Source organism: Chrysemys picta, chromosome 2 (genome assembly GCF_011386835.1).
Source record: "Chrysemys picta bellii isolate R12L10 chromosome 2, ASM1138683v2, whole genome shotgun sequence".
NCBI lineage: Eukaryota > Metazoa > Chordata > Testudines > Emydidae > Chrysemys > Chrysemys picta.
Window position 1 is genome coordinate 102,295,261 of NC_088792.1, and position 14,623 is coordinate 102,309,883.

The window sequence follows — 14,623 nt, forward strand, 5'->3', positions numbered from 1 at the left end:
ATAAATAGGTACTTAGAAGTAGAGCTGGCTAGAAAAGCCATGTGTGGTGGGGGAGTATAAAATTCTGACTTTTTGTTGAAATATCAAAAAAGAAAATATTTTGATTCAAAATGGTGCTGCTATGTTTTATGGGAGTTGTAATTCAGATGCCTTATGCTCCTATTCTCTTCTGTGGGAGGGGCCCCTTGGCCACACTATATCTCTAAAGATGCACAACCTTTTCCTCTCTTGGTGAGGGGAGAGAATGCATCATAGGAACCCCGGACCATGGTGCATCATGGGAGAAATAATCTAGCCAGAGAGAATGGAAGCATAATATATCTGAACTACAGCTCCCATGGTGTATAACAGCATCATTTTGAAGCAGAATATTTTGGGGTTTGGCTAAAAACTTTGGTGTGAGGGCATTCAGTTTTCTGATGAAATATTGAAATTTTCTGCAAAAAAAGTGTCAAAAAACCAATTCTCCATTGAAAAAGAGCTGCAATGAATAATTTTTGACCACCTCTGCTTAGCAACCTAACTTGAAGCACCCATTTGTCAAAACCCTTTTGCGTCAAATATTAAAAGTTTTCCTTCAGAGTCCTTCAAAACACCCCAAGGACAGCTGACCCATAGACAACAACTAAATGGGATGGAAAGAAAGCCTTGTGTTCACGTATAATTTCAATATTCATCTGTCATAAATCAGATGTTATACTTATTACATAAGTATTCTTAATTTATTGATGGAAATCCTTATTCCTTCTACCAAATAAAACTATTATTCTTTTATTTTCTGTATTTAGCTTTAACAATTTTATTTGGGCAAGGATAACAATCTCAACAGAACAGTCTTGCTTTACATGTTAACATTTATAAGTCACTTTCATACCATTCCATGTATAATTCTGACTTGTTTATTTTTTAGTTAGTAGTGTTTGCACCTGCTTTGGTTTTGAGATGCTGGTCACTATCCGGTTTATGGTAGTAAACTGGAAACAATTACTACCCAACTAGGTTTAAATTATCAGGCACTGACTCTTCCTATTTAAATTCTCCTGCAGCAGAGCTCAACTCCAAGAGCAATTTAAATATGAAATGATGGCGGTCATAAGTAAAAAGTGAAATGAGGAGGGGCAAAAAAAGCTCTGGGAAATAAAGGTATAAATAGTTTAAAATGTTGTACATTTCTTTCTATAGGAAACTTACAGATTCGATACAACCTTGGAGGCACTGGAGAGCCATATAACATTGATGTAGACCACAGGAACATGGCAAATGGACAGCCACACAGTGTTAATGTCACACGGAATGAAAGGGACATCGTTCTCCAGGTAAATATACATCTGAGCCTTTGAATACTATATAGCTTTATTACTAACAGTGATAGTCATAGGTATACCAACTATTACTATTATTGCCTTCCATACAAATCTATGAATACATGTTACAAACATAGCATAACTAGTCCCATATCTACTGAATCCCAGTCTTGTGAGCTAGTCATAGGAGCATCCTTTCTTTCTTACCAATGCCCCAAACTTTCAAATATGCCTATCCTTAAATTCATGAACATGAATAGATCCACTGAGCTCAATGGAGCTATGGCCAATGGAGCTATTCAAGAGTATAAAATTCAGGATGTGCATAAGTGTTGGCAGGATTTGGGACATAAGTGAAGGAGTATGATTGAGGGTCTAGGACTCTAGATTCCTGGTTCCAGTCCTAATTCATTTTCTGTGTGACACTGGCAAGTACTTCACCTATCTGTCCCTCAGTTTATTTCTCTGTAAATGAGCACAATACTATTTACGTACCTCACAGAGGCACTGAGAGAAGCAGTTAATGTTTTCTAAACACCCTTTTCTTTGTTTAAATATATGTTAATCAGATGGTTCTGCTTTCAGTTCCTGTCACATATGTCTATACATATGGAGAATATCAAATGGTGTGGTATAAAAGCTTTACTGCCATGAGTTTCAGATAGACTGAGTACTTACAAATGGCAAACCAAAAATAAAATAGGCATATCATCCCAGACAAGTGCCAATAAAACCTTTATACCACACCGCTGCTTCATTTATTGTACAAATGCCTCAAATTTTATAGAAAAACTATTTGAGAAATATTTAGGAAGTATTCAAAAATGTTCTTCTGCCTTTATGCTCCCTTAGCACCATGACTCCAGCTGTCCAAGCCTTAGAAACAGAGAAACTATATTTTAGAAATTTCAGAAAATTACACAAAATAGCTTTATTGTACATAATAATGTCATAGTATTTGTGAGCTGCTAAGGCTAAAAAACAAAAGCTGTATATCCACCAGAAAGGGAGAATTTTTGGGGTTTCTACTGGTATAAATCCTGCTTCTGGCGTTAATGTGTTGTAAGATATGGGACCTTCATTCTGTCATTAGTGTAGAATTGAATATTGCCCTTCCTTGGCCTTAGGACAGTGTAATTTTGGAGAGAAATTCCACATTTGAGAAAATGAGGAAACATTTCTCTGGCAGGGTTTGTTGGTTGGTTTTTTAGTTATTTAAATAATGGATGTTTGAAGATTGACCTGCAGGTCCCTCAAGGAATCTCAGATAGCTGGTCCATACTTAAGGCATCCAAAGAGTTGACTTCCTTATGTTATGTTGGTTTCTTTAATCCCCTCGCCTAGTTTACAATGTGAGGGAACCAACACAGCAGGCACCATGAATAAAATATAACAAGAGGAGGTCTCCTTGGGAACCAAGCCAAAAGATCAAGGATGGGAGCTGTCACTGTATTTACCAGGAGGTGATCAAAATGGATACCTGCCAGTAAAAAAACAGAAGGGGAAAGCTTTGTCAGTGGATTATGGCATCATTTGCCTGAAGCGCACAGTCGAGTATGCACTCATCTCTGATTCAGAATCACTTTGGTTGCACTGAGGCAGAATTTCTTCAGAAAGTTACTCTTATGTTTGTAAAGAGTCCCAGCCTCATCAACTGTGTAACATGTATAGACTATTCACCAAACTGTTTTGGTAGGGTGTTTCTTATTTATCAAACTATAAATTGATATCAGATAAGATTTGTAGTCAGTTTTTCCTCTGGACCTTAAATGCTTCTATTTTGTGGTGCCTGGAATGTTTCCTGAAGTTGTATGGCTGGTTGTTACAATTTGTTCTCGAACTTGGTGATGGAATATGAAACCTTCTCCCAGACTCTATTTGGAAAATGCCAACACAGTTAAGGGTGCCCGCCTTGCATTAATTAGCCTAACTCTAGCTTCTCATGGGGTTAATCCAACATTTTTGCAGTACGTTACGTTGAGAGTGAGAGCGTAAACTACCCATTTGGGTCCTTGGAGGCTTCCACACACCTCTAAGTTTGCACTGATAGGGTAAACTAGGTTGAGGGCTTTTTACCCTGTCAGGTCAGCAGATGTATGGAACAAAACTGGGTTAAATAATTGGGGAGCAGATGCAGGTGAAGCTTATTAAACTACAGGGCCCAGACGATATGCATGAAAAAGAGGATAAGGAAAGGAGTGGCTCATGATAGGAAAAATCCTATGCTACCTATATCATACCCTGGAAAAGGGAGGATTTTAATTTGGTTCTGGTTTGTACCCCAGAAAAGGGAAGGCTTTGAGGTTTACCTGTTTTTCCCCTGTAAATGAGGCAACTTTAATGTCGGCATATACTTACTTAAGAGAAGAAGGCATTGTTTTGTTCTGGTGAGCTGCACTAACCTCTGATGCAGTGTCCATTCCAAGACACAGGATTAATATCACCTGCCATTTCTCAGAATTTGGGAAGATATGCACTCCTCTGTGCTTGAAAATGTGGGTGTTAGAGATCAAAGTGACTTCTTTTCTCAGGGCACGTTTACACTGGCAGAGTTACAGCACCAGCAGTTACAGCGCCGCTCAGAGAGCACTGAAGGGAAACTGCTGTTGTGTGTTCACACTGTCAGCTGCCTGAGCAGTAATGTGTTCACACTTGCGGCACTTGCGGCGGTATTCAGAGCGGTGCACTCTGGGCAGCTATCCCACAGAGCATCTCTTCCTCTTCTGCCGCTAAGAGTTGTGGGAAGGCAGAGGGGGTCGCGGGGCATTCTGGGTCCTGTCCCAATGCCTGTGATGCATTGCTTCGCATCCCAGCAATCCCTGTGCTTCCGTCCAAATATGGTGCCATCTATCAGTGGTTTGTGTACTGTGAGCTCTGCATCTTCGGTCTGCAGGCATGGATCCCTCAGTGTTGACCGATATCACTGCTCTACAGCCAAAATGCTTCTGAAATAAATGTAGTCAAACTTTACTAATTCTGGGTCACTGAGAATGAAAATGATGCTTAAAATTGTTGATTGGCTCTAGTTTTCAAGATATGCCATTGGGTCAGTATATACGACCCTTGACTTGGGAATGGTGGAGGATAAGTGAGTTATAAAGGGAAGGGATCTCAATTTAAACCAGAAATGACTAAAATACATCTTTGACTGGATCTATGAATAAATCTATGACTGGGTTTGGACAGTACTTGCTTTTTAGGCAAAACAATGAATGATGCAATCTGAAGCTGGTATTGTGTCATACATGATATGAATTGCATCATGTTATTGCTAGAAGTCATGGATGATGCAATCATAACGAAGCTTATATCACTCTGCTGAACAAATTGCCCTATATCAGCTCTAGAAATCATGCAGTGTCGTGCTCTCTTATTTGTCAGTGCTTGATTTTGCAAAGGGACACATTTCTGTTTAGCCAAAGTGAGCAGAGATGCCTCGGACTTGTGTGAACAGTGCAGACAACTTCTGCTATGTTTGTGGTGAAGTGACTTTTGCATCACAAAAGCGCAGTATAACCACTATGGTTAAGAAAGACTATCACCTTTATTTTGGCTGCAAAATTGAAGATCAGGACAAGAGGTGGGCCCCACACATATGCCGCAACACTTGTGCAACAAATCTTCGCCAGGAAAAGGAAATCTATGCCTTTTGCAGTGCCAATGATTTGGAGAGAGCCAACAGATCATACCAGCAATTGTTACTTCTGCATGGTGCCTCCAGTTGGGAAAGGTGTGTCAAAGAAGAAAAAGTGGACTGTGCATTATCCAAACATTCCATCAGCTATACGCCCAGTACCCCAAGGAGAAGGACTGCCGGTTCCTCATGCACCAGAATCATTCTCACTTGAGTCAGAAGAGGAAGAGGATGAAACTTCTGGTCCTGAACCATCAATGTCACAGGACCCACATTTTCTCCCTCCTCCTCCTCTGAACCACACCTCATAACACAAGGTGAACTGAATGACCTTGTCAGGGATTTGGAACTACCCAAGAGTAAGGCAGAGCTGTTGGGCTCCAGACTATAGCAGTGGAATCTCCTGGCAGGTGATGTTAGGGTTTCCATGTTCCGTGACCGTCAAAAGGATCTTGTCCCATTCTTCTTCATGGAAGGTGATCTTGTAGCCTGCAACAACATCGATGGTGTGATGGCAGCCCTCAACATCGTTCACGATCCAGATGAGTGGAGACAGTTCATTGATTCATCGAAGACGAGTCTTAAAGCTGTTTTACTGCATAATGGCAATGTTTTGCCATTAATTCCAGTTGGTCATGCAGTCCATGTGAAGGAAACCTATAACAACATGAAACAACTTTTGAAGTGCATAAACTATGACCAACATCAGTGGCAGCTTAGTGGCGATTTGAAGGTTGTTGCTCTCTTGCTTGGTCTGCAGACTGGATACAAAAAGTACTGCTGTTTTCTCTGCAAATGGGATAGTCGTGCAAGAGATTCCCACTACATCAAGAAAGATTGGCCACTCCAACAGTCATTGGAGCCTGGGAGGAAAAGTGTTCAGCATCCACCACTTGTTGAATCAAGGAAGATTTTGTTACCACCCTTACACATCAAGCTGGGTCAGATGAAGAACTTTGTCAAGGCCATTGACAAAACACAAGCAGCTTTCAAGTACCTCTGTGGAAAATTTCCAAGGTTAAGTGAAGCTAAGATAAAGGAAGGTGTCTTTGTTGGTCCTCAGATTCGTGTCTACGCTGGCATCGTGGCACTGTACCCCCGGCACAGAAAGCTCTACGCCTCTCATCGTGGTGTTTTTTTTACAGCGCTGCAACTGCGCAGTTTATAGCAACAGAGGGTCCTGTGGCACCTTTAAGACTAACAGAAGTATTGGGAGCATAAGCTTTCGTGGGTAAGAACCTCACTTCTTCAGATGCAAGTGAGGTTCTTCTTGCATCTGAAGAAGTGAGGTTCTTACCCACGAAAGCTTATGCTCCCAATACTTCTGTTAGTCTTAAAGGTGCCACAGGACCCTCTGTTGCTTTTTACAGATTCAGACTAACACGGCTACCCCTCTGATACTGCGCAGTTTATGCGCACTAAATGGCTTGGCAGTGTGTATCCCTCGGGAGTTTCAGCACAGAAAGCTGCTTTATTGTGCATAAACTTGCCAGTGTAGACAAGGCCTCAGTGTCCTAAGGCAGGTCACAATGTTTGGGTTCTCTTTGGCACAATACTGCTGCACCAAGTGGACTTGTATTTCCTTTTATAAACCATTTTCCAGCCTGACTAGCAGATTGTTTACCTCTTTTTAAATGAGGCAGCTTGCTTGCCAGATGCAGTTTCTCAAACTCTCACAGCGCTATAAAATGTCACTCCCATCAGTGCACCAACTCCAGTGCATGGGGTTTGTTTTTCTTGTGTTAACAGCAAGTTCATATTCAGAAGACCTGTCTCTCTGACTTACTGTAATAACCCTGTAGGGTACATTCAGTGTCCGAAATATTTAAATAATCTTCACTCTGACAATAAATCACTACTAATGTTCTGTGGAGTTGTTTTATCACAGCTCTCAGGGGCATCACTTATGAATAAATAAAATAAAAGGTTCACTATTGAGCCCGTTGGTACTCCAGCTGATGCTATAAACATAAGTCTGTTGAACACTTGGATAGTAACTTACGTCTTTGTGCCGGTCAATCAGAACTTGATTAAAGTCTTTGACATAAATACATATAGGCTTAAAAACAAATGTTTAGTGTGAATGATTTTAATTGTTGGAATTATGGCCCTCATCGCTAATATAGGCATATTTAAACAAAGTAACAGGGACTCTGTCAAACAAGTTGTATATTACAATTTTCTCATTCAGTGACTGTGGATAAATCAACAGTTATTGCCTCATTAAACTACTGTGTCCTGTTTGTAATACCACCATTTTCTCAGGAATTGTGTCCAGTGTTAACTGTTGGTCTAGGCTTCAAGAAAACTGTATTTAAAAAAAATTCATATAGGCAAACATTTGAACTTTTTTTCTTCTGCTTTTTGGATGATGTGGACAAAGTTTAAATTTGCTTATAAAAATTCTTGTGTCTCATCTCTATTCAATGTCAACTACCAGTAGCCATGGCACATTTCCAAGGCTGCATAAGTTCACCTGTGGACAAGAAGAAGCTAAGTAAGACAAATTTGGAATATGTTATCCTAGTAAGTCAAGAGCTGGGCTGTAGGGCAAGTTTTATTTGTTTTGACTTCATTAAAGGTTACAATACTTCAGTAAGGTATTTTCCAGATCATAAACAACAGAACAGTCTCGATCTATGTAATCTGGCACGGACTCACCCCTGCGGCGCCTCCTGCTGGTCGTCTCGGGAATTAGCTCACCAGTCATCGGAGCGCCCTCTGCAGGCCAGGTGTCCCGCCTGTCGTTGGCCCCCGTGTCCCTCCCGGACCCCGGTGCTCCTTTCTCTGGGGTGCTGCCCCTCTGGCAGTAACCCCTCAGCCTCAGGGTTTCCCCACCCAGGGGAACCCCCACCCCCTATCCCCAGTTGCCTCAGTGTAAGGCTACTGCCAGTCACCAACTAGCCCCACTCCCTGGGGCAGACTGCAGTGTATGCCACTCATCACTGGCAAGGGGGATTTGGCCTGCTGCCTTCTTCCACCCACAGTACCTCTATGGGCCTAGAACCCAGCCACACAGCCTGGGGAGTCACCAGCCTGGAGCTCCCCTGGCTTTTCCCCAGCCCTGCCTCACTCCCAGGTACCTCTCAACCAGCAGCCAGGCCTGTCTCCCTCCACAGCTAGAGGTAGGGTGACCAGATGTCCCGATTTTATAGGGACAGTCCCGATATTTGGGGCTTTTTCTTATATAGGCTCCTATTACCCCCCCACCCCCATCCCCATCCCAATTTTTCACACTTGCTGTCTGGTCACCCTAGTAGAGGAGAGACTGCTCAGCTTCTGGCTGCCCTGGCCTTCTTATAAGGCCGAGTTGCTCTGTTTGGGGCGTGGCCTCAGCTGCAGCCACTTCCACCAATCAGCCGGGGTTTTGCTCCTTTCCCCAGCCCCAGCCCTCTGCAGGGCTTTTCCAACCCCTTCAGGGCTGGAGCGGGTGTTCACCCCACTACAATCTAATATCAAGTTTTTGGTGATGAAATGGTGTTTAGAGTTATTCACACATCAATATTTTTTATTATTATTATTATTATTATTATATTATAATAAAGCCTCTTAAAAAAAAAAAAACATGAAAACCTATGCTTAGGGCCTGATCCAAAGTCCATTGAAGTCAATGAGAGTTTTTCTGTTGATTTCATTGGACTTTGGATTATGCCCTTATAGAGCCATGAATGAAAAGAATTTCTGCCTTAGGGCTAGACTCATACTTTCTCCCTCTGCTTCCCATGCAGTGCCCCAAAATCAAGATTCCAAATGAGGATTGAATCTGGACAATACATTGTTCTGTTATAACTTCCTATTATACTTATTTTTCCTGTTGTGCTATATAAGAGCTATTAAGTTTGTTACACAGGAAATAAAAATGGGATGTATTTTAATATTAAATAGAATAATACCCAAAGGAACACAGCAAAATGTAATGTTAATGATCAGTTTCCTTACTGGGATATATTTGTAGATTCTCAGCAGGTCTCCAAACCTCCATGCCTTCTTTTAAAGCCATTTCCATGAATGTATTATGTACCCCAGGGCTGTGTACCCCCAGCCCAACAAATTTCTACAGGAACATGTTCACCATCCGATATAAGCTTCATGAAATATATGAATGTTGTTCGAAAGTAATATCAGTGTCTGGCATTAAATCTAACATACTCCCATCTACAGTTTGCAAACTGAAACTGTTTTCTAAATGTTCTTATATTAAAATATTTTTCTTCTCTTGGGCCTATATTTTGAAGCTTAAATCTTCCAGATGCATTAAATAACCATTTGCAAGTGGTCCATACTCTTGTATTTCTGAAACCATGGAGTCTGGTATCTGAAACCCACCTCACAATGACCTGTTCTTTTATACCCATCCACATACACTCAAATCTCACTCAGAACAAGCCATTCTTCTTTCAGGCCAACAGTCAAAACATGCCATATGTTTGGAACACTGGAAAGCCTGGTTCCGGTCTCACCAAAGGTTTATCTTTTTCTATAAAGCTATTATTTTACCTCTGGAAGCCTGAGGGCTATACCTCTGGTCTTGCAAAGGGTTATGCATAAGAGTCTTCCATGGGATTCCACTTCCTCAGATGGAAGTATCAAAGCCTATGCCTGGGACATCAGCGCTCATGCTCAGGCTACAAAATTCAAGGATGACTGGCAATTCTCTCTTCTTAGGCTGGAGGGGACTTTAAGCATGATGGAGAGAATGTACTCAGGGAAATAGTGTGAAACGTTCTTGGAATACACCCTGGTAAAGACAGGACTGTCTTATAAGTAGTGATTGATGATTCAATTCAAATGAAGTGAACGCAAGCCTGAGCCTTCTCCAAATGCTTGAACTGAACCCAATGTATTTTTTTTTTCTTTTTGCAATTTAAAGAAGTTTAGTAAACTGGGTGTGGCTCTGCATTTCCCAATTTAATCAAAAACAGGAAGTAGAAAGACCAAAATCCCATGAGAAAAACAATGAAGCATTAGTTCATGACTGAGCTGAAATCAGAAGGACTGGAAAATTTGCAAAAAAGTCCATATTCCTCTTAACTAAATGGGAGAGTCAAATATTAATATCCTGAAATTCAGGGGCCATAGGGACCTTCTCTCCTCATTGGCACATGTGTGACTCCCATTGAACTCAATAGAAAAAAAATAAATCAATAGAAATCTTTCCTATACATCCCAGGACAGAATTTAGCCCTAAGGTTGTATTGCTTTTATAAAACCTGAAGCTGTAACCATTTGCACTCCTTAGACTTGCTGCTGCTAAGCTGAACTGTGCATTATCGCAGACAAATCTTTTTCTTCCCACCCCTCCACCCCCCTCCACTTGTCAGTCAACTAGCAAAGTCTCAAAGCTTTACACATATTAGAGCAGCGGTTGTCAACTTTTTTTCATTTGTGGACCCCTACAATTTACAAATAGTGGTGCGGACCCCTTTGGGAATCTTAGACATAGTCTGCGGAACCCCAGGGGTCTGCGGACCACATGTTAAAAACCACTGTTCTGTGGTAACAACTAACTTTCATAGACCCCTTATACATAGCCTGGTTCTCAAAAGCTTTCGTTCTCCAGATCACCAAGAAGGACTCTACAGATCATAATTTGTAAACCTTTCATCAACTCATTGCCTTATTTTGGTATTTTTTCCACCCTGACAGGATAAATGTCCCTTATGGCGTCCCATATTCTGCCAGTTGATCAATCTCTCTTATCTGATCCCAAAGCAAGATTAATTTTCAGTTTTTTTGAAGGAATTAAAACCCCTAAGAGAAAAAGATGAAATAAGAAAGATTTTTTGAAGTATGAGTCCTATTTCCTAAACCTAATGCAAGTGGAATCTCAACCCATTTCTCTTCATGTTGAACAAATGGCAATGAACTATATGTATAACAAAATGCTGAAATGAAGCCTTCCAGAGAGCGGAGGTTGGTTGCTAACCTTCTTTGTATATCATGAGACACAGCCAGTGGTTCTCTGGGAGGGGAATATTTTATTGTAATATTGGTATTTATTATAAACTCTAGATGTCAACATTATATACATTCAATGATGCTTCATTTTGAAGGTTTTCATCTCCAGCAAACATTAATGTATTAAGGGCTATCTGTCTCAGTCTACTACAGAAGCGACTACTGTTACTAAGGGAAGTCTACACTTTCCGTGACATGTAGAATACAGACACTACCCTTCCAACTAGCACTGGTATAAATAGCACTGTAGATGGTGAGGCACAGCTTAGGGGAGTAGAGGTCATGCCTAAACACCTAAACCTCCAGAGTATGTACCTTACACAGCTCTCTACACAGCTCCCATGTCAACACTGCTATTTTTTAGCAGCATAGTGTCCTGCTGCCTCCTCATTGCAGTGAAACGTTCCCCACTACCAGAGGCTTTCATAGCAGTGGGGGAAAAGCTCCGGCAGCTCCCTCCACTGGAGCCTTTTCTTGCCACAGTCAAAGGCTCCAGCAGTGGGGAGCTGCCAAGCCTTTCACTGTCTTTCACTGTGGCACGTAGCTACCTGTGCCCTACACACCACTGCAAATGTAGATAAGGTCTAAGAATTAGGCCAAGATTTTCAAATGATGTTGGATGACTCAGTGTTTGAAACACCTCAGAGGAGTTGCACTTCTAGAATGTGCTGAGCGCTCACCCTCTAGAAATCAGGCTCCATTAAAAGGGCTCAAGCTGTATGAAAAAAAATGAGCCACCCAAAATCAATGGTCACGTTTGAAAAACTTGGCATTCATTTATATATGTTTTCAAAATTCTTCCTTAAGATCATGTCACAAAACACTGGCTCTCACCTGATACACTGTATGCAGAAAGATAATTTATATAATATATTTCATATAATAAAAGTATATGTGTTTCTCTGTCTGTGAGCTCATTATATTGGCATAATGCTATTGTGACTAAATGCCCAGCAAAAGTCACAAAATATTCTCAGAAATAAGGTTAAAAGCCTAAAAATCAATGTATAAAATAAACATAACCAGAAATAGATGCACATTTTACATTATATGACAGTACATATTGGACAAATTAATGTCCCATTAACGTTGTCTTTGAGCACAAGGGGTCACACTCTTTAATTTTAATAACCTGGCATTAAATAATCTATTATTGCTTCTGTTAACATTTGACATAAAGTTCATCAATTAAACATAGGGAAAAAGAGCCCACAATGATCTGAAATTTCCATAATGTTATTTCAGTTGATGGTGGTCAAGGTAAAGAATTAATTTAAGACAAAACAGGGACCTGTTTTCACATTAGTGCTCCTGTTACATTTTGAGACCAACTTTTAGAAACATACCTAATTATTAAGCCTCCATCTGAGCTTGCATATTTTCCACATATTGGGCCAGAACCTCAGCTGCTGTAAATCAGTGTAGCTCCATTGACTTCAGTGGTGCTACAGCAGTTTACACGAGCTAAGGATCTAGTCAGTTTTTTTAAGGGGATGGGGGAAACCTTGTGTGTTTAATTTTTAACTGCGATGCATCTTATGCTGATTGCATTTCCAATTTAAATCAATGTGAAAAGCTTTTATTATAAGTGAATGCAGTTAATCCCTTTGGAAGAAAACTATAATAGCCTAAGCCGTAGTTCTTAAATCAGCGTATAGCCCTGGAGAAGAAAATTTGGAGTCTTACTTAAAACAAATAATAATTGCATCTATATAGCAAATTTCATCTGAATATCTAATGCAAATGTTAATTAAGCTTCACTACATTCCTGTTTGTTCCATATCCATTTTGCATACAGGCAAACTGAGCCACACAGAGGTTCAAGGATTTACTCAGAGTCACAGAGCAAGTTTCTAGGTTCAGTTGCATACGATCACGTATCCAGTACTTGAGCCTGCTCTCATTGAATCCAATGGCAAAACCCCATTACCTTCAGAATGCAAGATCAGGCCTTAAATTGGTGGTAGAGCCATTATTGAACAGTCGTCTACTCACTAGACCATAATGAGAAAATGTGGCTGTGAAATTCTAATGCTGGGCCAAATCTTGATGTGCTCACTCAGTTTTTCCTCATGCCTCACTCAGGCAAAGTTTTCATCGCAGTCAATGGGAATTCTACTGGAATAAGAACTGATTAAAAACCGAGTAAGGACTTCTGGGTTTGGACTGTTTGTTGTGAAATGTGCCAACACCACTCTGAATACTCACAGGTATTTGGTAGGAAGCAGTCATGTATCTGGATATATTCAAGATAATTTTGTGATTAAAGCACTGTGTTGGAGTCAGGATACCTGGGTTTTACTTTTGCCTCTGCCGTGAACGATAGCAATAACACATTGTCCAAGAAAAGATGACATTATTACAGTTAACATCAGAAGAAGATATAGAGAGCCTCTTCTCCTCTATCCTGAATAAGTAGGAGGGAAGGACCTCTACATAGGGCTCAGGAGAGCCTGGCCTCTGCCACCCCAAGGGGATATGGTCTATCTAAAAGATTAGTTTACACTGCATCCTACTTCATGTGCGAGCCAGGTGTGCTCATTGCTTTTTTGCGAAAGACCAGTAAAGTGCACCAGCAGCATGCATGAGTTACATTATCAAAGTGAGTAGTTATCTAAAAGAAATGGAATTTTATTGAACTTCTCCCTAAACAACAGCAACATCAGATAAAGTCAGCCTTGTTGGCTTGATGTGACTTGAGAACTGAAGCTGAACGTTTTCTACCAGTTTGGTTTGTACTGTGTGCACAATCTTGCTGTGTATTTATATTCAGCTCAAATGAAATTAATTATTTTTAAAAGAAAAGAAGCTGTAATGAAAACTCAGAAAGATAATCAAGAAACTATAATTTAACACATATTCATGATGCCATCCTATGTATATGCAAAAGATTTATTTTGTATTCATTAAATAATGCAATATCCTTTTCAAATACCATGTAATAGTAATAATTCCTTTTCTGTTATGAGTCTTGATCTACATTAGACTGAGATAATTGCAGTATTTCTTATGATGATTGCAAGCAGTTTAGTTCTAGCAGCTGATACCTGAACAGCCACTGGATGGCAGTAGAGCATGAGTTTTAGAAAGAATCCAGTCTTTCCACACGCCTGTGTTCCTTCAGTCACTGATCTATAAATGTCCTGGATTAGATTCTTCTAAAATTGTGTTTTCTTTTATAAGATTGTTTGAATAGAACACAGACAAATAATAAAAATAAGAGAAAAGAAATCTCACCGCTGACCTACCTTTGATTCTTAAGTACCATATATACTATTTCCCCACTAGCTGAACAATATTCCCCTTAATTCATAGTGTCAAAACTGGGGAAGGGCACAACTCACAGATTTTGGGTCTGGATGCAGACCAGAACTTCCCCAAGGGGTTCAAGAGCGGGTATAGTGGGCTGATTTCATGTATAATCAGAAATCTTTTCCTTCTTCCTGCACCCAGGGAAGAATCATAAAATCTCATTTCTCTGGATTTAAAGTGAAGTTCATTCTAATCATAGATTTCAGTCATTTTCCCATATTCCGTTTTTTGGGGGGGGAAGTAAAGGGTGGATTTAAATAAGTTGAGTTGAGCTTTGGTCAGGGCCGGCTCCAGCATTTCTGCCGCCCCAAGCAAAAAAAAAAAAAAAAGCCGCGATCGCAATCGTGACCAGTGGCGGCAATTGGGGGGGGGGGGAAAAAGCTGCGATCGGCGGCGGCAGTTCGGCGGCAGGTCC

At 40.6% G+C, this 14,623-nt stretch overlaps 1 protein-coding gene across 4 annotated transcripts in view; it reads left to right on the forward strand.

Moving 5' to 3' along the window:
* CNTNAP2 (contactin associated protein 2) overlaps positions 1-14,623 on the forward strand; it is a 1,641,691-nt gene that overhangs the window by 1,531,695 nt on the left and 95,373 nt on the right. For all 4 annotated transcript variants that reach the window (XM_008179187.4, XM_065583877.1, XM_042842751.2 and 1 more), the window contains one exon: positions 1,183-1,316. In XM_008179187.4, the coding sequence (XP_008177409.1) occupies positions 1,183-1,316 (134 nt within the window). The remainder of the gene's footprint in view (positions 1-1,182; positions 1,317-14,623) is intronic.